This window comes from Engystomops pustulosus, chromosome 7, assembly GCF_040894005.1.
Source record: "Engystomops pustulosus chromosome 7, aEngPut4.maternal, whole genome shotgun sequence".
In the NCBI taxonomy this organism is placed as follows: domain Eukaryota; kingdom Metazoa; phylum Chordata; class Amphibia; order Anura; family Leptodactylidae; genus Engystomops; species Engystomops pustulosus.
In genome coordinates this window covers 146,356,347-146,378,392 of record NC_092417.1, presented here as the reverse complement: position 1 = coordinate 146,378,392, position 22,046 = coordinate 146,356,347, and the positions used below count along the sequence as shown (strand labels likewise).

The 22,046-nt window shown below is 42.8% G+C and overlaps 1 protein-coding gene across 1 annotated transcript in view; it reads right to left on the bottom strand.

Annotated features, from left to right (window-relative positions):
• Window positions 1-1,218: 1,218 nt before the first annotated feature.
• LOC140070237 (mucin-5B-like) overlaps window positions 1,219-22,046 on the bottom strand; it is a 51,178-nt gene continuing 30,350 nt past the window's right edge. The window contains exons 19-23 of the mRNA XM_072116592.1: window positions 18,557-18,701; window positions 8,650-8,693; window positions 5,411-5,557; window positions 2,044-2,930; window positions 1,219-1,404 (exon numbers count right to left, since the gene is read on the bottom strand). Of these exons, the coding sequence (XP_071972693.1) occupies window positions 1,219-1,404; window positions 2,044-2,930; window positions 5,411-5,557; window positions 8,650-8,693; window positions 18,557-18,701 (1,409 nt within the window). The remainder of the gene's footprint in view (window positions 1,405-2,043; window positions 2,931-5,410; window positions 5,558-8,649; window positions 8,694-18,556; window positions 18,702-22,046) is intronic.

Here is a 22,046-nt window from a genome sequence, read left to right as displayed (position 1 = left end):
AACGGAGGGTGAGTATTAAGTTTATTTCTTTATCTGTATACTAATAGGGGCTGCTGTATACTACTGAGGGCAGACTGTATACTGATGGGGGCAGGCTGTATACTACTGGGGGCAGGCTGTATACTACTGGGGGCAGGCTGTATACTACTGGGGGCAAGCTGTATACTACTGGGGGCAAGCTGTATACTACTGGGGGCAGGCTGTATACTGCAAGGGGACAAGCTGTATACTACTGGGGGCAGGCTGTATACTACTGGGTGCAGGCTGTATACTACGGGGGAAAGCTGTATACTACTGGGGGCAAGCTGTATACTACTGGGGGCAAGCTGTATACTACTGGGGGCAGGCTGTATACTGCAAGGGGACAAGCTGTATACTACTGGGGGCAGGCTGTATACTACTGGGGGGAAGGCTGTATACTACTGGGGGCAAGCTGTATACTACTGGGGGCAAGCTGTATACTACTGGGGGCAAGCTGTATACTACTGGGGGCTGGCTGTATACTACATGGGGGCTGGTTGGCTGTATACTACACCCTCGGCTTATACTCGAGTCAATAGGTTTTCCCAGTTTTCGGTGGTAAAATTAGGGGTCTCGGCTTATACTCGGGTCGGTTTATACTCGAGTATATACGGTACTTAGGCTTGTGTAGGTGAAAATCTTTTTTACAAAAAAGAAGGAGTTAAATAAGTAAACACACCCCATAGTTTGTAACCCACTTTCTCTTGAATGCAGTGATCACAAACTGCTGTATGGCGCACAATACGGCTCGGAAGGGAAGGAGCGCCTATTGGTGGATTTTGCTGGAACAGATCTCAGGCGCTAAGTCGCATTTGCTGAGCCCCTAATATAGTAGGGCAGTAAAAACCTCCAAAAGGTGGACCCATTTTAAAAACTAGACCCCTCAAAGATTGCAGTAACACTATATTTGGGGGGAGCATTACCCTGTTTTTTAACCTTTTTACTGTTTTAAAATATTTCATCGTATTTGTTGTTACGGACGTGGCGTTACTCTATATGTGCTGTTTGTGTAGCTATTTTCACGTTTGGGAGTTTTACACTATATGGAGCATTTATGGGATATTTATTTTGTTTTACATTTTTTTAATGAAACTTTTTTTTTTACTTTTTTTTTTCAAATTTCTTTTTTCATCTGATCATTTGTTCAAATGAATCCATTGCCATATTGACGTATGGCAGTGTATTATAACAGTTAGCCTATGCAAATGAATAGGATGACAACTGCACTGCTGGGTCCAACTTAGCAGGTAGTAAGACCAGCCAACACTGAGGTCCTTCATTGGACCCCGGGGCTGCCATGGAGATGAAACCTCCGTGGCGCCTCAAGGGTTGAACAGCCGGGTTCACTAGTATCGGGACCCGGCTCCTCATGAAGACGCTCGGCTGTAACGTACTTAAACCGTTAAATTAAACTGCTTTCTGTATAGACACCATCAGAAACTTCAACCTAAACTGTAGGCCTTAGCTACCAAAACTTGTCCTATATTATTAGCATATGTAAAACACTGTGGGGCAGATTTACTTACCCGGTCCATTCGCAATCCACCGGCGCGTTCTCTGTGGTGGATTCGGGTCCGGCCGGGATTCACTAAGGTAGTTCCTCCGACGTCCACCAGGTGGCGCTGCTCCGCTGAAGTTCCCCGAGGCCCGCTGGAATGCACTCAAGTACACCGGCCTATTCCTGGTGAAGGTAAGTGCAAGTCCAGCGACACTTTTTGTTTTTTAAATGCGACGGTTTTTCCGAATCCGTCGGGTTTTCGTTCGGCCACGCCCCCGATTTCCGGCGCGCGCATGACGATCGCGTGCACCAAAATCCCAGGGCAATTCAGGAAAAATCGGCGCAAATCAGAAATATTCGGGTAACACGTCGGGAAAACGTGAATAAGGCCCTTAGTAAATGACCCCCTGTCAAAACTTTAATGTATTACATACATCAGTCTAATAATTTGTAACAGAAGAAGGCAATCTACAAATATATGTCAAAAATACAATTTATACATAATACAAGACAAACTACTTTACCTTACTTGTTGTAATAGGTTTAATTGTCTCAACGAGACCAGTTGGAGGAATCACCTCATTATCTGTAATTAGTGGTTCTGATATTTCAGTACCAGCTGTGCTTGTACCTGATAACTCTAAGGTAAAGGGAGTAGTCTCACTTAAGCTTTCAGTTGTAGATGAACTACTAGTTTCTCCTGATTTAGTATGGGTTGAAAATTGTGGCAGTGTTTTACTTGCTATTACAGATGGTGTAGGTTTTCCAATAGTTGTTGAGGTTGTCTTTTCTACTGGAAATCTAGTTGTTTGTAGAGAACCTGTTGATAACTTGGTTAAACCAAACGTGGTTAAAGTCTGAGTTTGTGTTTCTAATGTAGAAATCAAACCAGTTGTGTTTAAAGGTGCCGTCACATTTGTTGATCGTACTGGTTCTGTAAACTGGACTGTAACTCTGGTAGTAGAAAATGGAGTTGTTGGTTTTGGTAATCCTGATGATGATAAAATTGTTGTTGTTAATGGTTTTACTGCACTGCTGCCAGCTGCTGAGGATAATGTAGTGGCCCTAGTGGTCTCAAGAGAAGCAGAAGTGGTCATTTTAGTGGGTAATAATGTGGTTTGTTGAGATACTGGTGAAATTATTGGTGAACTGGTTGTAGAAAACGTTGAAGGAACAGTAGATGTTGTGGATGTTAATGATGCTTTTGTTGTACTTGAAGTTATTTTTCTGCTTGTTGATGTACTCTTTACTTCTGTTCGTTGAGAAGGCAAAGATGAAAATAAAGTTTCAGTGAATATCTTAGATTCTTGACTCTTTGTGGTTGTTGATGACACATTAGATATAGCTGGTAATGAGGTTGATGTTTCTAGGAGACTAATAGAAGTTCCAAAAACAGTTGTTTGAAGGAAACCTGCAGAAGTTTGTAAGATACCTTATTACTTATATAATAAACTGCTTGCACAGGTATTTAAGAAGTATCTGTGCAACATCCGTTGCTCTTGACCCTTTTGTTCTGTGGCTGCACTATTCTTCATGCGACACAAATTTCTGCACTGGGCGTTCTGGTGCTCAGTCAGACCATGCACCACCTTTATCTCGCAGAGTCCGACAGAAGTGTGTCGCGTGCCCCTTGTTATGCCCTTTTGATCACTTTTTATTTAAATATATATGGGAAGCAAAATGTCATATAATTATCAATTTAGATGTTTTTTCTGTTGCATCTTTAATGGTATTGGATAATTGTCCATTGATCTGATTTTTTTTTTTTTACATTTATTTCAGGCTCCTCCTACGGTGCTCAAATCCTAGCTGCTCTTTTCAGGAAACTGTGATAAAAAGCCACAAATGATAAATATGGGGGACTTTTACAGGCTCCCAGGTGTCATGGCAGCGGACCACTTCCCTGCAATGATGTTACAGGGAGTGGCCAATATTGCGGTGCCTATGCGCTAGCGCTTGTGTGTGTGTGCTGTGAAATATAGTGGATACCCACCCTCTATGAAGAGTAGACTCTTTTCTCAAGGGACGGAAATTAAGTTGTTAAAAAAGTTTTGATTTGTTTAGTATTTTTCTTCTATTTTATTCTCAATGGGGATTTTCTGTTCCTGAGAAAAGGGCCCCTTTCACACGAATGTAGCTAGCATATGTCTACCTTAGAGTTCATTGTGCACGGCACGGTGTGTGATGAGCACATCCACGTAAAAAGGAAAGAGCTTGCAGGTTCTTTTGACAGAACTATGGTGCAGCTGTATGCATCACTATGCAGAGGGGAGGGGTTAGGAGTGCACCCCTTCTCCATCCTGCTGTATGGTACACTCAGGTCCTGGCCCGGGCGTAGATAGGGATCTTAGGGTTTATACATACCGGATAAATTTGTTTCAGTTATTTAGTGTGCATTAATCAATGATGTTTTCACCAAATAACCCCTTTTAATAACTAGAGATTTCAGTGTAATCATAGCTAAAATAACAAATATTTATTCATACATTTCTTGCAAGGAGGCCCACATGCTGATTTTTCATCAGTCTATGTAATAATCCTAAATTTTTAATTTGTTGTTGCGGAGTGTGCTGGCGCTATATATCTATCTGTCTCTTTCAGTGACTGTCTGTCACTGCCAGTCTCATTTCAGTGACTGTCTGTCACTGCCAGTCTCATTTAAGTAACTGTCTGTCTCTGGCACTCTCATTCCAGTGACTTTCTGTCTCTGACACTCTCATTCCAGTGACTGTCTCTGTCCCCGACTGTCACTTTGTCTATGGGGAGATTTATCAGAAGTGCCTGAGAGCAGAATTGCTCTAGTTGCCCATGGCAAACAATCAGAGCTGAAGTTTCATTTTTGAACGCTGTTTATAAAATTATAGCTGGTCTCTGATTGGTTTCCATGGGCAACTCAAACAGTTTTAACTCAGACATTTCTGATAAATCTCCCCCTATCTCTGTATCCCTACCCATCTTATCTCACACATAAGTTGGCCACTACTCACTGCCTGTAGTAGATTTTGGAGTAGTAGCTTTTGGAAAGGGTTGGGTGAAAATGTCGGCTCAAGAGCCATTGGGGCGGATTTACTTACCCGGTCCATGCGTGATCCAGCGGCGCATTCTCTGCGGTGGATTCGGGTCCGGCCGGGATTCACTAAGGTAGTTCCTCCGACGTCCACCAGGTGGCGCTGCTGCGCTGAAGTTCTCCGAGGCCCGCCGGAATGCACTGAAGTTCACTGGCCTATACCTTTTGAAGGTAAGCGCGAGTCCCGCAACACTTTTTTTTAAAAAATGCGGCAGTTTCTCCGAATCTGCCAAGTTTTCGCTCGGCCACACCCCCCGATTTCCGTCGCGTGCATGCCAGCGCCGATGGGCCACAATCCGATCGCGTGCGCCAAAATACCGGGGCAATACAGGGAAAATTGGCGCAAATCGGAAATATTCGGGTAACACGTCGGGAAAACGCGAATCGGGCCCTTAGTAAATGACCCCCATTGTCTGCTGCTGCTGTGGCAGTTGGAAGCTGTGATTGGTTGCTGTTCTGCCATAGGTCATTAATATGAGCTCTGAGCTTTGATTGGTTACTATAGGGAATGAGTATAAGTATGAGTATAATTTGTTGCAATGGGTAACTAGAGCAATTCTTCTCTCAGACACTTCTATCTCCCCATTGACAAAGTGACAATCAGAGACAGTCACTGGAAGAGACCACCAGAGAAAGTCACTGTTAAAGACCGTAATAGACAATCACTGGAAGAGACCACCAGAGACAGTCACTCAAAGAGACCATCAGAGACAGCCACTCAAAGAGACCATCAGGGACAGAGATGGTGGAAATAGAGGTGGTCAGAGACAGAAATGATCAAAAGTTTTGTTCTGAATGTTCTAGTAGTAATGTAATTTGCTTACCTGTTTGTGTTTCTGTGGTTGTATAACATGGAGCTTCAATGGTACCATTTAATCCACAAAACACTTTTTTGCAACCACCAAAGCCATCATCCAATTCGATAATTTCACCAATTTTCAACAATTGTCCGTTATAAACACAATTGCAAGCTAACAACAGAAATGGAAAAAATATGAAAAAAATTAATAATGATTTTTTTTTAGAGTAATATTAAATCCAAGGTCAAAAAGTGGGGGATAGTAGATGGAAAAGCACTATTACAGTTATCGGGGGTCATTTATCTTGAGTCAGGACATTTGTGCATGTCTTTTCTTGTTTTTTTTCAACTTTTGGACTTGTTTGATTTTTCTGAGAGGTTGATATCAGGCAGATCAGGTTGAGATCAGGCAGCTGTGCCTATAGGGTCTTTGCGACTTTTTATTCAAAAGTCTCACAAAAGTAGCACAAAAGTCTCAAACTCTTCTTCAAACTAAAGAAAAAGCTAAAGTTTTTCCTACACCGGGTCAGCACCGTAGTTTATTTGCGTCTTTTTAACCTAAATTTTTGTCAAAATTGTGACTTTTCCATACGTTCACATCTGGATTTTAGGCGCAACACTGAAAAATTCTTTCAGCCCAAAAAAGTCAAAAAAATAAAAGAAAATAAGGAGAAAATTCTAAGATAAATGACCCCCATCGTGTAGGCAATCCTGAGGAAGGATTGGATGTAGGAGAATCTCTTGAAGTGGAGGTGGCAGGGTGCAGTGAGGACTGGAATGTGGGACTTAACCCTTTAATAACTAGCTCCTTTTTTAGTATTGCATTTCATATCCCACCTCACAAAAGTCGTAATGTTTTTATCTGTCATTAACAGAGCCACACAAAGCCTTGATATATGTGAGACAAGTAGGACAGCACTTTTTAGTGACAGAATTTAATATTCCACACTATGCATCGGGAAACTGGAAATTCTAAGCGCAGTACAATTAACAAAATATGATTTAAATAATTTTATGTAAATAGAGTTATTGTTCTGTAGAACTGTATAAGAAATAACCAAGTTCGTTGCAAGGACACTAATTTTATTATTTGTATATGTATCTACTACAGTTAGATATGTTCTATTACAGTAATATATACGGTCTGAACCTGTGACACACCACTAACATAAATAGGGCCGGCGTTAGGGTTCGGCAAACTAGGCATTTGCCCAGGGTCCCCTGTCCTAAAGGGCCCCCCTGCATGTAGACTTTTGTGGGCAGAGAATGTTTTCATTTTTTAATACCCCTATCTAGATTTTTTTGTAACTATATATATATATATCTTCTATCTACCTATCTATCTCCTATTTATTATCTATCTATTTTTCAACCAATCTTCTATCTATCTTCTGTCATCTATCTCTCATATCTATCTATCTATCTATCTATCTATCTATCTATCTATCTATCTATCTTCTAGCATCTAACTAGATGTCTACACATAATCTACTTTATATTAATGCATCTATAAATCTGTCATCTACCTATAAATCTATATGATCTTTCATATGTATCAATCTACCTATGATCTGTCTATCTCCTATAAAATCCACCTACAGTCCTATAATACAGATACTTACCATACTACTGTAACTACAAAGTGTTATTATTGTACAGAGCTAAAGGAGCCTCTTACAGAATGTGACTGTTCATAAAATAGATTTATTTTGGGACCCCACTTTAAGTTTTTCCGAGGGCCCACTTTGTTTTTCCGAGGGCCCTGAATTATAAAATAAGTATATAAAAATATAAAAAAATAAATAAGTGATTCACTGTTTTTTACGTGATATATTTAATATATATTTTATTTTTTGCATTTGTGATTCTAATTACAGTGGTAGGATTATTTGCAAGGAGCCTGGCAGATATCTTATAAACTATACATCATATCATATTTAAAATGTTTTATGTAATAAATGTATTCTATTTTTTCAAGCATCCCATAGCTCCATCTATTGTGGTGCCAGTTTTCAATTTCTATTTAACTTTATGTAAATCTTTAATGAAAAAAAAAGTTTTCACTTATTTCCATACTCTGACGCCAAAAACTTTATCAATATTAAGTAGGCAGAGCTGTGTGTGATATCATTTTCTGCAGGACAAGCTGATTCTTTGGATGGTTCAGACATTTTGGCATTTGTCTATAATAATTTTTATAATTTGATAGATCAACATTTTGGAACACATGGATGGCTAGAATGTTTATGATTATGTTATCTTACTTAAGCAGGGATGTTCTGAGCAGTTGTCTGCCATTTTTTAACCATTTGATTGTTATAGGACATCCCATGGTGCTGTGTACCCCAATGTCATATTTAAAAAAAAAACTGTATATTTATTCTCCCTAAAAAATCCTTTTCCAGGCTATTGTTAGTGTTCTCCTCTGGGTGCCAGATATGATGGTTGGCATTTCTCTCTTTTGATGTCTTGATATAATATATGAATAGCCTATAGCCAGTGGAGAAGGTTTAGCCACCAAGATAAAGCCAACACTTTTGTTAAAGGGGTTGGCCACTTTACTTCATGTTTTTGTAATGTGTGGGGGGCAGGATATGAGATAATTTACCAATATACATCAATTTAAATTTCGTTATCGCTTTCATAAAATGTGAAGTGGAGCCTCCTGTCTATTACCTCATCAGCCGGACATTCCTGACCATAAAATTGCCACAGATTGAATGGTATGTGATGAAGGCTGATTCTTAATTATGGCAATGTAATTGATTTTCTGGTGGTAAGGACTTGCCAGGACTTGGCAAGTCCTTACTGCTGACAATCTGCCGCCCCCTTCAGGGGTCACAGTCTGCCGCTTGAGCTGAGAACTTCATTCATCCTGCCTCATGGCAGATTAAGCCCTGCTTGTGATCTCTAACTGTCCATAGAAATGGACAGGACCTTATGACAGTATTCATGAATCAAGATCAAGGTCCTAGAAAGGCGATCGTTCATGGACAGGTATTATCACATGATATTTTATGGATATGAATCTCTGGATGATGAGATAAAAGACTGGAGGCTTCACTTAACATAAAAAGCAGCGCAGAACTATTAATAGATATAGTAGAAATGTACATCATAATTTTCTTAAATATTAAAATATTGTTATTGAATTTCTAAATCCATCCTCCAGAGAGGGTGCATCATTATAGATTAAATATCACTTATGCAACAAATAAGCTTCTGTTATGGTCATATCCTAATGGAAAAAAAGCTAAAACTTACCCTTTGAATCATAATAACATACAATTCCTTTTGATGTGCAATTGCTGTAAAGAAATTCAAAATATTCAATCTCCAAAATCAAGAAAGAAAAGTTCCAATATATCTGTCAGGCTACATGCACATTACTGTTTGCATACCGGGGCTGGAAACTCTGGCGTAGCTCACTGCCAGGTGGAGGGGGGGGGCGACTTCTTACCCACGGAGGTGCCCATCGTTGCCATGGCAGCCCTGCAGTAAATGCCTGCATGATCTAACAGTGCAGCTGTCAGCCTATGCAGAATGCATAGACTGACTATGTAATATGCTGAAATACCATTAGTATTGCAGTATATTACATTGAACAAGTGATAAAATGATCACATGTTCATGTCCCACCCTAGGACAAAATAAATCAGTAAAAAAAGTAAAAAAGAAAAGTGCAATTAAAAAATTATTAAAAAAGAATTAAAGTCCCCTGAAGTCCCATTCCGTGTAAAAATCAAATAAAACTTAAAAAGTTAAAATTATGAAAAAAAACTGGTTGTACGTAACAACCCATTCAATAAAAAAATTGTCACTGAACCCATAGGGTAAACGCCGTAAAAAACACACCAAAAAACTCACAAAAGATGACAGATTAATTTTTATGGTACAGTAAACATCTGGGAAAAAAATGCTAAAAACCTTAAACAAGAATTAATAATTTTTTTTAACCACCACAAAGAAAGAGTTAATAAAATCTGTTTATTAGCTTTTGAACCCCCTTAGCTAATAATGTACCTGAAAAGGCCAAAAAAAAAATAATCCCCCATGTCCAAATTCCGAAAAAATAAACATTTTATAGACTGTAAAATGTGACAATGCAGATCTGCTCTGAATGGCGCTCCTTCCGTTCTATGACCGGCCGTGTGCCCATACAGCAGTTTACCACCACGTATGGGGCACCCTCATACTCAGAAGCAATTGGGTATCAAAGTTTTTGGAGTTTTTCATAATTTCATATTTTGTGACGGTTTAATTTTTTGCCAAAATTAATGTATTCTCTAAAAATATTACAGCTTGTAAATTACACCTCCATTTTGTTTTAACGCCTGTGAAACATTGAGACATGTAGTTTCTAAAATGGCATAATTTAAGGGTTTTAAATGCTATGTACCATATATACTCGAGTATATGCTGACCCCAGTATAAACCAAGGCCCCTAATTTTACCACCAAAAACTGGGAAAACCTATTGACTCGAGAATAAGCCGAGGGTGGGAAATGCATTGGTCCCAGCCTTCCAGTATATACCCAGCAAGACCCCAGTAGTATATAGCCAGCCCTAAAGTATACAGCCAGCCCCCTGTAGCATACAGTCAGCCAGCCCTTGTAGTATACAGCCAGTCAGCCCCCTTTAGTAGCCAGCCAGCAAGCCCTCTTTAGTAGCCAGCCAGCCCCGAGTGTGCCCAGAACATTAAAAATATATACTAATACAGCAGAGAGAAGAAAGAAGAGGAGCCACGGGAATGGGAGCATAAGTAGTGCCGATGAGTAAGTATGTTTATTTTTTTATTGACTCATGTATAAGCCAAGGTCATTATTTGTGCTGAAAAACTTGGCTTATACACGAGTATATACAGTATACCTCTCAAAGTCACTTAAAGCTAAGCAGGTGTCTCTAAATAAGGGTTTTAGCGATTTTCATAAAAATGAGAAAAATGCACCCAAAATTCTGAACCTCCTAACACCCTAGAAAAGAGAGAGGATGCATAATAAGCCATGCCGATATAAAGCAGACATTTGGGAAGTTAGCTATAAAGTCACTTGGCCGCTATGACTATCTACATGAAAAGCAGAAAATTTTTAACTTTGAAAAAAATTACCCTGGATACATTTGCAACACCCTCGCCGATGCAATGGCGAGGTAGTGTTTGCGAATACGTCCCACCTGCATGTAATTACACTACACAACATGGTTCTGATAGGACATAGGGGTATTGCAGTGGTGAATCCTGCCTTGCAAGGCAGAGGTTAAGTATTTTGTATGATGCAAGATGCTATTGTCCAATGATTTGTGTTACATTCTGTGCTCTGTAAGCTGAGATGTGATTGGAGGAGCAGCCACCACCTGACCAAAGGGAGGTAATAAAACCCCCTGGCCAGGAATGTTCTAGAGATCTAAGAGAAGAGGATTCCAGTATGTCATTCTAGAGCAGTGATGGCCAACCTATGACACGCGTGTCAGCACTGACACACGTAGCCATTTTCAGTGACACACGGCTGCTGGAGAAAAATTGCTGTAGTGCAGTTTCCTGGGGCCGGTCAGGCCGTGGGTCGGTGATGTGGTCTGCAGTGAGCGGCTGCATCTCAGTCAGAGAGATTGCAGCTGCTGCTCCTGTCCTCCAGTCCTGCTCTGCGGAGGCCGCGCAATGACTCCAGGGTGGAGCAGTCCCAGCTTGCAAAGACGAAACCTATGCTGTGCCTCCGTGGGAACATCTACACAGGAGCTGAAGCGGCCTGAAGAGGAGTAACGGAGGTCCGTGGTGTCATTGGAGCCTGTGCCAGTTAGGTAAGTTAATTTATTGAGTTGAGCTCTGCTGGGCTGGGCTGTGATGTACACTGCTTTGGGGGGCACTTCTCAGGACACAAATGTCCTTAAAACTAGCTGTTGCTGGACTGCCACAGGTTCGCCATCACTGGAATAATTCCCCCTCACCCTCACTTATCTTAGTTCATGGCACCCCACACAAGTTAAATAACAGCAAGACCAACAAAAGAAACCAACTGACCAATTAACAAAGAAGTCACTAAGCAGGTAAGTTAAATAACTATACATATTTGTTATTTAAACTCTAAATATCACAAAATAAGGTTTTTTTTCCTAAAGGTGACACACCACCCGAGTTATGGATCGTTTTTTGGCAAATTTTGACACACCAAGTTCAAAAGGTTGCCCATCATTGTTCTAGAGAGAAGTCTCTCAGATCTTCAGAGAGATTCTAGTGTAGGAGAATCCTAGTGAGTGAGTGAGTGAGTAATCTCAGTCTAGCCCATACCAGAGAAGGAAGAGCCTAGCCCCTGCCTCTGAAGAGTGGAGTATAAGACTAGAGTTAGTATAGTGAGGAAAGGAGTATCATCTTACCTTTAAAGGTGATACCTGAAGCCCTACAGGACAAGCTGAAGCTTCCTACCAGGACACAGCTGCCTCCCAGCCTGCCCTCTGCATCCAGGCTGGTGAACTATCTCCTGAGGCTCCCTCCAACTCACATCTCATACTCCATCTACCTGTTAAAGGCACGTTGCTGCGGTTCCTGCCGGTTCAAATAAAGAACTGTAAGTTGTTTTCTTCAACTTCTGTCTCCGTCTGGTCCCTGCTAATACGGCTGCCTTCATCACCGGCACCCTGTCCATCACCCAGAGACTCACACTCGGGACATTAAGGGGTTGCCCCAGGGAGATCCGCTATAGCAGCCTCTCCCTCATCATTTCTTGCCAACACCACCCTGCTGGAGACCTGCCAGGCTGTAGGACAGCCCTCCGGTTCCCCCCGTACCAAGCACCGTGACAATAGCGTGCTTAGGCCGCAACCGCCAGCCACTCCGGTACCGCGGGCCCCGGCTGTCTCCAGGCCTCACCTCAAGGGCTAGGCCCCGGTGGGGGATGTTGCAAGTGGCGTCACGAACAGGATTGATACTTCTGTGCCTTATCACGGCATTAAAGACTTTCCTTTATTAAAAAGACTGTGCTGCCTAACCCTGCTGCCATCCGGGTTTAGGCCCAAGTGATTGTGTGTTTCTGGATTGAACTGCGTTAATGCTGCCACGTGCTGTCGAGCATCGCTCCAGCACTCAAGAGGTTAATTCCTGCAAGAACTGTACCAGCTCTGCTACATCCGGCGTTGCGGCGCCTGAAGATTTTACCTCAGAAACTGTGGCGCAGCAAGTAATTCCAGCCCGCCAGAGACATCGCTAAGCTCCGCCCCCTGCGCGTATGGCGCGAATCCTGCCTCAGCGCGCTGTGGCGCAGCAGAAAATTCAGCCCGCCACAGCTCCTGGCGGGAAAGACTCAAGCTCCACCCTCTGGCGCGAAACTCGCCCGCGCTGCAACGCCAGTGAGAGCCCACGAGGTACCTCAGAGTCAGCGCAGCCGCCATCCAGCATCAAAGAGGTTAATCGGCCATCTTGGATTTCTCCACGTGCTGTCTCCTGTCCTGCTGACATGCCGCACAGCCTCCGAGATGAAGAACCAAGTGTCGCATGGCTTGCCCACGAGCCTCGGGCCCCTTCCTCTGCTGCACCGCTTACTGCTGTCTCCCGTACGCAGTCTTCAATGGCGGATTCTCCACAGTGGCTGCCTCCTCCGATGACGGACCTCCTGAGGACCACCGCGGATGTGAGTACCATGGCCCCCAGGGCCTATATCACAGTGACTGTTACTATATCTCCCTTAGCCCCGGCTGGGGTACAGTCCAGCCTCCCTGCAGAGGGCCAACATCTCCCCATAGGAGGCCCGGATACAAAAGGGACTCTCTTAAAGGGGCCTGACCCCTTATCTAATGCTGCTGACCGTCCTGCGGAGTATCCAGGACCACCTGCTAAGAGGCCCAGGCTGTCCGGTGAGAACGCCCTGCCAGCTACAGAGGTTACCACCGCCAGCGCAACAGCGCCCCCCAAGAGCTACAGGTCAGTCCAGGAACAACAATCCTTCAGCTTTCAGCAGTGAAGAAGTTACAGCTCCTGCGGTCATCATCATGCGCTCCACAGCGCCCCCAGCTACAGAAGGTCAGCCAGAGAAGTGCCTGTCTCCTTCCTTTGCTGAGATGCCTGCCGCCGCAGATGACCTCCCTGCTGTTCCAGCTCCAGCTTCTGGGTGTTCCATGTCAGCAGTTCCAGTGTCTACCGCCAGATGTCTTCAGGTGACAGATCTCAACACTGCTTTCTTCACCCAGGCTGATGATGTCCATGCTGCAGTTCCTGCTTCCATGCCTGCAGCCATTGCTCTTGAGCAGCAAGATTAACCCCTGAAGGGCTGTAGCCCACTTCAGGTACTGTACATATTGTATATTTCTGTCCTTTCCCCAAAGAGCCAGAAACTGTCCTGAGACTCTTACCCTTATTTATCTCAGTCAAGAGATTATACACTGTCATGTGTTATGATAGCACCCCTTCCTCTGCCACAGCAGAGATTCCTACCCAAAGGACTCTGTCCGTCTACACTAGAGGAGACCCTTTGCTTCTTCTATTGCACTTTTCCCCCACATCAAGGGCTGTACCCAGAAGATGGACTTTGTCATTAGAGACCTTCTGTGAGACTTTTGCCAGATACTACCAGGGAAAAGTTGCTATGTCTATTGACTATTATTTTGCACTTAATGCCTTTCCTTTTTAGGTATGGACATTCTGCTTGCACTTTTTATGCCTTTTCTTTGCAGGAAAAGAGACATTTGCTACCGTGCTACCCTGAGTAGCCTATCTACTTCTGTAACGTTTGTAACGTTCAAGATGTGTACCCATTGGGCTCCTAAGCCAATGTGAATTTACCACCTGTTTGCACACTGTCATATATGCCAGTAGTCTGCATTAACCCTTTCATAGGCTTTACAGGTTGTAGTGTGGCTGTGTCGGACCGTCTTTTTGTGTAAAACACTGACCGCTACCTGATCCCTCAAACCGAGGTTTGCACATGGGGGTAGTCCGTAAACTGCGGGTCCTACGGGGACCGGGGGTGTTACACAGTTAGCACCTGGATGCCACTCATACATGGGTAAGGATGCCAGTCAGGAGGTACTCGTGTCGCATATGCTAACGCAATGCAGTTAGCATTTGTAATTGCATGTAATTGCCGCCAGGGAAGAAGTGTTGATACAACAAATATACAGGCCTTGGTGCAAGGAGTGGATTACAGGACATGACACCACACCTTTCCTACTGTACAGTTCGGTTTAATGGCGTCAGCGACCAACTGTCATACAGCTACATGTTTTGTCTTAGTCCGACACCAACCCAGGTGCCTGTCTCCAGGACCATGGGCGGTTTGTCCCTACACCTCACATAGCCTGCACTTCCCAGAAGTGCCCTTAGCCCCCTCTGTGCCCCAAAACATCTATAGTCGAGCCGAGGGCGGCTCTTTCAATTGCCCCCGGGGTATGCAACACCCTCGCCGATGCAATGGCGAGGTAGTGTTTGCGAATACGTCCCACCTGCATGTAATTACACTACACAGCATGGTTCTGATAGGACATAGGGGTATTGCAGTGGTGAATCCTGCCTTGCAAGGCAGAGGTTAAGTATTTTGTATGATGCAAGATGCTATTGTCCAATGATTTGTGTTACATTCTGTGCTCTGTAAGCTGAGATGTGATTGGAGGAGCAGCCACCACCTGACCAAAGGGAGGTAATAAAACCCCCTGGCCAGGAATGTTCTAGAGATCTAAGAGAAGAGGATTCCAGTATGTCATTCTAGAGAGAAGTCTCTCAGATCTTCAGAGAGATTCTAGTGTAGGAGAATCCTAGTGAGTGAGTGAGTGAGTAATCTCAGTCTAGCCCATACCAGAGAAGGAAGAGCCTAGCCCCTGCCTCTGAAGAGTGGAGTATAAGACTAGAGTTAGTATAGTGAGGAAAGGAGTATCATCTTACCTTTAAAGGTGATACCTGAAGCCCTACAGGACAAGCTGAAGCTTCCTACCAGGACACAGCTGCCTCCCAGCCTGCCCTCTGCATCCAGGCTGGTGAACTATCTCCTGAGGCTCCCTCCAACTCACATCTCATACTCCATCTACCTGTTAAAGGCACGTTGCTGCGGTTCCTGCCGGTTCAAATAAAGAACTGTAAGTTGTTTTCTTCAACTTCTGTCTCCGTCTGGTCCCTGCTAATACGGCTGCCTTCATCACCGGCACCCTGTCCATCACCCAGAGACTCACACTCGGGACATTAAGGGGTTGCCCCAGGGAGATCCGCTGTAGCAGCCTCTCCCTCATCATTTCTTGCCAACACCACCCTGCTGGAGACCTGCCAGGCTGTAGGACAGCCCTCCGGTTCCCCCCGTACCAAGCACCGTGACAATAGCGTGCTTAGGCCGCAACCGCCAGCCACTCCGGTACCGCGGGCCCCGGCTGTCTCCAGGCCTCACCTCAAGGGCTAGGCCCCGGTGGGGGATGTTGCACATTAAATCGTAACAAAAGGTGTAACCTCCTGACACAGGGCAAATTTAAAAAATCAGGCCTGGTCCTAAAGACCAGAAGGGGATAAAATTTATACAAACAAGCATGAGGGACTCCATGTTCCATTAATATCTATGGAGCTTAAAGCCCCTCAGGCTCCTTTGCATAATTTTAAAACCTTTATTTTTCAAAACAAGGCCACGAGAAGCTAAGAAAATTGCATATCCTGCCAGAGGGGGCACACACCTGTGTCAGTGTACTTGATTTACAATCCTTGGTCCAGGTGGTGGATTTCCTTTAAGGTTAGCTGTGTAAAATATTACATCTAGGTCAGTGATGGGCAACCTTTTGAGCTTGGTGTGTCAAAATTCGCCCAAAAAACCGAGCATAACTCGGGTGGTGTGTCACCTTGACAAAAAAACTGAATTTTGTGATATTTATAGTTTAAATAACAAATATGTATAATTATTTAACTTCTAGGGTACTTTAATCCTAGGTTGTGTGATTGATCCTACCATGTACTACAGAATGGCAGTATATGGGGATTTTCCACATCATCTATTTATTACAATGTGCTGGACAATCTCTCAGCCTCCAGGCTACTGCACCTGGCCGTGTAGGCAGGGCCGCATCTGCCATGAGGCAAGATGAAAATCTTGCGTCAGGCGGCAGATGGCAGCTTCCTGTAGGGGGCGGCATTGCACAGTCCAGTAACCTCACGCAGACCCACAGCCTGCGTTGTAGAGCCAGTGCTGCCGCCCCACTAGAAGTAAAGTCCTTGCTGGAGAGCAGGGGAGCGTCACCACAGAGGTGACAATTCTGCTGTATAGAAGATTAATCTCTTCCCTGCTGGACCCAGAGCAGGAGAAGCTGCTGGCTGATTCCGTGTGTAGTATGTAGGAGTGTGACTCAAGTTCCGTGCAGGAGAGAGAGATCAGTTCCTGCCTCATTATACTATTTGCCTCCTCCCCCGAAGTCCTTACTGTCTTGCAGAACAAGCTGATGACTGGCCCTGGAGACAGTATACTAGACGCTGGAAGGTATGTGAGGACTAGAGGATTAAACTGTCCATGACATGCAGGTCCCTGTATCCCAGCAAACATACATAGCTTCCCCTCCCTGGTGTACTGGTAGACATGTTTTTTCATGGTTTTAAACAGACTGTCTGCACTGATTCCATATGCAATAAACACATGCACATGCTGAGATGTAGCAGTGCTGAAATTGTTATGTAGCTGCATTAATTACATATGCACCATACACATGCTGAGATGTAGCAGTGCTGAAATTGTTATGTAGCTGAATTAATTCCATATGCAGTATACACATGTACATGCTGAGATGTAGCAGCGCTGAAATTGTTGTGTAGCTGCATTAATTCCATATGCAGTATACACATGTACATGCTGAGATGTAGCAGTGCTGAAATTGTTGTGTAGCTGCATTAATTCCATATGCAGTATACACATGTACATGCTGAGATGTAGCAGTGCTGAAATTGTTGTGTAGCTGCATTAAAAGAAATAAATAAAACCCTGGGGCACATTTACTAAGGGCTTTGCTCAAGTTTTCTGTCGGATTTTGAGCTTTCTTTTAGGTGGTGCGGCTGCACTATTTTTCATGCGAAAAACACTGTCATTGAAAGGGACATTCCAGTGATCATTCGGACCGTCACATTTATCATGGAAAGCCAGACAGAATTGTGTTGCATGCCCCATGTTAAAGGTGCACCACATAAAATGCAGGGAGCGCCAGATTCATGAAGAACGTGCACCAGAAATCCTGCTCTATAGACAGGTAACTGAACATAGTACACCCTGCACTGTTCTTAGTAAATGTGCCGCAGTGTATCAGTGGTCAATATAAACTTCTACACTATGGGACATAAATTATTGACCGTTTATGTTCTTTTTATTTTTCTTGTATATACAGAGGAGCAGTGGTGTTTCTTTGAGCCAGAGATGCAGATATTCATGGTTATAGTTACGGTTGGCATTGAGATCTTCATATGTAGCTCTCATTAACAACTGTCACTTAAACAGTTACAAATGTTGCTTCTATAGCACACGTTTCCATAACTTTTTTATGGGTTCATACACAGCTATGGTTTCCATGGGCTGATTATGAGCAGACTGCCCGGGCCGTCTTTGTATTGTCATCTGCACTCACAGATTTATGTGCCCCAAGACCTGCACGCATTCATGTGAAGTTCGCCGAAAGGTGTAAATGGATGATCTTTGCCTTATTTTATCACATATTCACACCTGCCATCCAGAACTTGTCCAAACAAGAACATGTAACATTCACATTAATGAGTAAATTTTTTATTTTACACTGTCCCTCCCCTATTTCTACCTATGTTATGGTGGGCAGCATTTTAATTTTCGCCTCAGGCAGCACAATTGTTAGAATCGGCCCTGCGTGTAGGAGCCGAAGATGAAACTTAACTCTCCAGCGGCCGCGTGTCACTGAAAATGGCTATGCGTGTCAGCACTGACACGCGTGTCATAGGTTGGCCATCACTGATCTAGGTGATGGGGTGATGCAGAAGGGAATTTGATAATTAATAATGGCAGTAAATTCCAACAAAGAAAGCTAATAAGTATATAATTTATATGTAGTAGTCTACTGAGGTACAGTTTCACAATGTGCAGTCCCCTCTATACATTTAAGATACAGTTTTTAAAATTTTTACCAAATAAAACTACACTTTTTCCCTTATATTGTGTTTCCCTATGGACCCCACATTCTGCCCCAAAGAATCCCATGAGCTCTCAAAATATTTTACCAGATTTCACAGACATTGCAGGATTCAACCTCCTCCCCAAGCCTATAGTAGGTTTCTTCTTTGTCCAGACAGCCACACTGTGACACACATCGCATTTCATCTTCATTAAAGTAAGGTTTATCTTTAGGACACTTAGGATAGCAACCTATAAAACATAATATGATGGGGGACATTTATCTGGTTTTTCCTGTCCTGGCAGCTGTAAACTTTGGCTTTTTTAAAACTTGTTGCAAATTTCTCAAATCCACATGTACAAAAGCTACATGAGGGGGTTATATGCAGGAGTGGACACTACTGTAAATTTTGGATTTGAGGTTGTGGCCTGTATTTTTAAGCCTTCTAGTCACATCCCAGGGAGATGATGCAATATGTGGCTGCGGTCACACGTAGCGTTGATGCCTGGTTTTCAAACGCATCACAACAGCTGAGAAGAGGATATTTGCCTAATTACATTACTGTCAACAATGCGTTTACAAAATGCATCTGTTAACCAGATGTTAACAACCACGGTTACATAGTGTTAATACATGTATGTGTTAATGCATGTGTTTTGTAAACGCATGTTGACAGCAATGTAATTAGGCAAATCTCCTCTTCTCAGCTGTTGTGTTGTGTTTGAAAACGCATGTGTTAACGCCAAGTCTTACCGCAGCCTTAGAAGCAACCAATAAATTTCAACAAAATCTGAATGCAAAAATTTATAACTAAACAAAAGAAACAGACCATACTTTCAATGCCCAGCAGGTTTATGTGCAAAAATGTTAACATTTAAAGTATCTGAAATAATTCCAATTTACACATTAAAACAAGGTCCATTAAAAAAATCCTTCGTTCCTCTGCGCCTGCCCTGGACCAGGTGCAGATTTGTGCCTAAAAAGTCGCAAAAAAGAAAGTTATACATAAGTTAAACGTCGCACGGAACATCTGGAACATAAACATACATAAAGCACTGCACAAAGTGCAGGCCAATGCGTACTAGAAAAACGTTTGCAAAAGTCTCAGTAAAAAGACTTAAAAACAACAAAAGTCGTAATAATTAGACAATTTAACTAGAAATAAAGATACATAACCCCCAATATGTCTAAAAAATTTACTTTTATGGAGGTATATTATGTCAGTAACTAACTTTTAATATTTATTACATTTACAGGCAGTCCCTGGGACCTGAGTGAAGTTGCCCCCCCCCCACCTTGTTCAAATCAAACAAAATTGGTGCCAAAAGTTTGTGCTGGTTTGTGCAGCAGAAATTTTTGTTTGTGCTGCTATCGTTTTTAAGATATTAATGAAAGTTTACAGAGGTCATCAGAGGTCAACCTGCCTCCCCATATTGCCCAAACCAAACAAAACTGGTGCCGAACTATTTTGCTACGTATATGTGCTGCTCAAATTTTTGTTTGTGCTGCTTTTGTTTTGAATAAATGAACAAAAAATTAAAGGTCAAAAGTTCAACCAGCCCCCCCCCTCCCCCCACATTAACCAAATCAAACAAATCTGGTGTCAAACGTTAGTGCTATGTTTGTGCTGGTTTGTGCCGCTATCATTTTTAAGGTATGTTCAGGTATTACATAGGTTAAAGGTGTTTAGGATTAACCAGTAAAAAACAAACCTAGTGACACTTCTCTGGTTTGATCACCAGGGGAAGCTAGCAAACACACATTTGGTCACATTTACTAAGGGTCCAAACAGCGCATTTTCGTGGCACATGATAGTGGCACAAACCAGTACAAACGTAGCACTAATGTTTGACACCAGTTTTGTTCGATTCGATTAATTTGGGGGGAGGGCTGGTTGAACTTTTGACCTTTTTTGTTCATATATTCAAAACAAAAATGTAAGCATAAATCAGCACAAACATAGCAGAATTGTTCGGCTCCAGTTTTGTTTGGTTTGGGCAATGTGGGGGGCTGGTTGACCTCTGATGACCTCTGGAAACTTTCATTAATATCTTAAAAACAATAGCGGCACAAATGAAAATTTCTGCTGCACAAACCAGCACAAACGTTTGACACCAATTTTGTTTTGAACAAGGTGAGGGACCAACTTCACTCAGGTGTCCCTGGGTTGTGCTCAAGATAGGTTCTTTAGGGTTGTGCTTAAATTCAATGTATATGTAAGTTGGGACAGGAATATTTTATAATTGTAGCTCCAGACAAAAAAAATGTTGTCCTTGTAACAATTGGATTGTCAAATTTTTGTGCCATCATGGGAACAAGTATTATCAATAAAGCTTCACTACAGACACCTTACAGCTGATCATTGCAGCCTGGGACTAAAGTAATAGTATCCAGAGAGCTTCACCAGAGGTCACAGTGGTCAGAGAGGTCCGGCTGTAAGTTAGGTGTTCTTAGGTTGGGGACCTCCTGTACACAGTCATAGGAGGTTTGTTTTGTTCAGAACACATTGTACAGTACTTCCATATGGCACTGTTTATTATAATGCACAATGAGGGAACAATTGTAAACATCACCATATTCTGATGCAGTGCCTTGCAAAAGTATTCGCCACTCTTGAATTTTTCTACTTTTTTCCATATTTCAGGCTTCAAACATGTAAAATTGTAATTTTTTTGGTAAAGAATCAAGTGGGACACAATTGTGAAGTAGAAAAAATAGTTTGGATATTTAAAACTATTATTAAAAAATAATAAACTGAAAAGTTGGGCGTGCAATATTATTCACCTCCTATTCAGTGCAGCAAACTCACTCCAGAAGGTCAGTGAGGATCTCTGTATGATCCAATGTTGTCCTAAATGACTGATGATTATAAACATAATCCACCTGTGTGTAATCCAGTCCCCATATAAATCCACCTGCTCTGTGATAGTCTCAGGGTTCTGCATCATGAAGACCAAGGAACACACCAGGCAGGTCCATGATGCTGTAGTGGAGAAGTTTAAAGCTGGCTTTGGATACAAAAAGATTTCACAAACTTTAAACATCCTGAGGAGCACTGTGCAATCAATCATATTGTAATTGGAGGAGTATGGGACCACTGAAAATCTACCAAGACCCGGCCGACCCTCTAAACCTTCATCTCAAACAAGGAGAAGTCTGATCAGAGATGCAGTCAGGAGGCCCATGATCCCTCTGGATGAACTGCAGAGATCTACAGACGATGTGGGAGAGTCTGTCCATAGGATAACAATCAGTCGTACACTGCACAAATCTGGTCTTTATGGAAGAGTGGCAAGAAAGCCTTTTCTCAAAGATATCTATAAAAAGTCTGGTTTAAAGTTTGCCACAAGCCACCTGGAAGACACCAAACATGTGGAAGAAGGTGCTCTGGTCAGATGAAACCAAAATCAAACTTTTTAACCACAAATCCAAAAGCGATATGTTTGGCGTAAAAGCAAACACAGATCATCACCCTGAAGAGACAGTCCCCAATGTCACACATGTTGGGGGCAGCATCATGGTTTGGGCTTTCCTTCAGCAGGGACAGGGAAGATGGTTAAAATTGATGGAAAGATGATTGGAGCCAGATAAAGGAC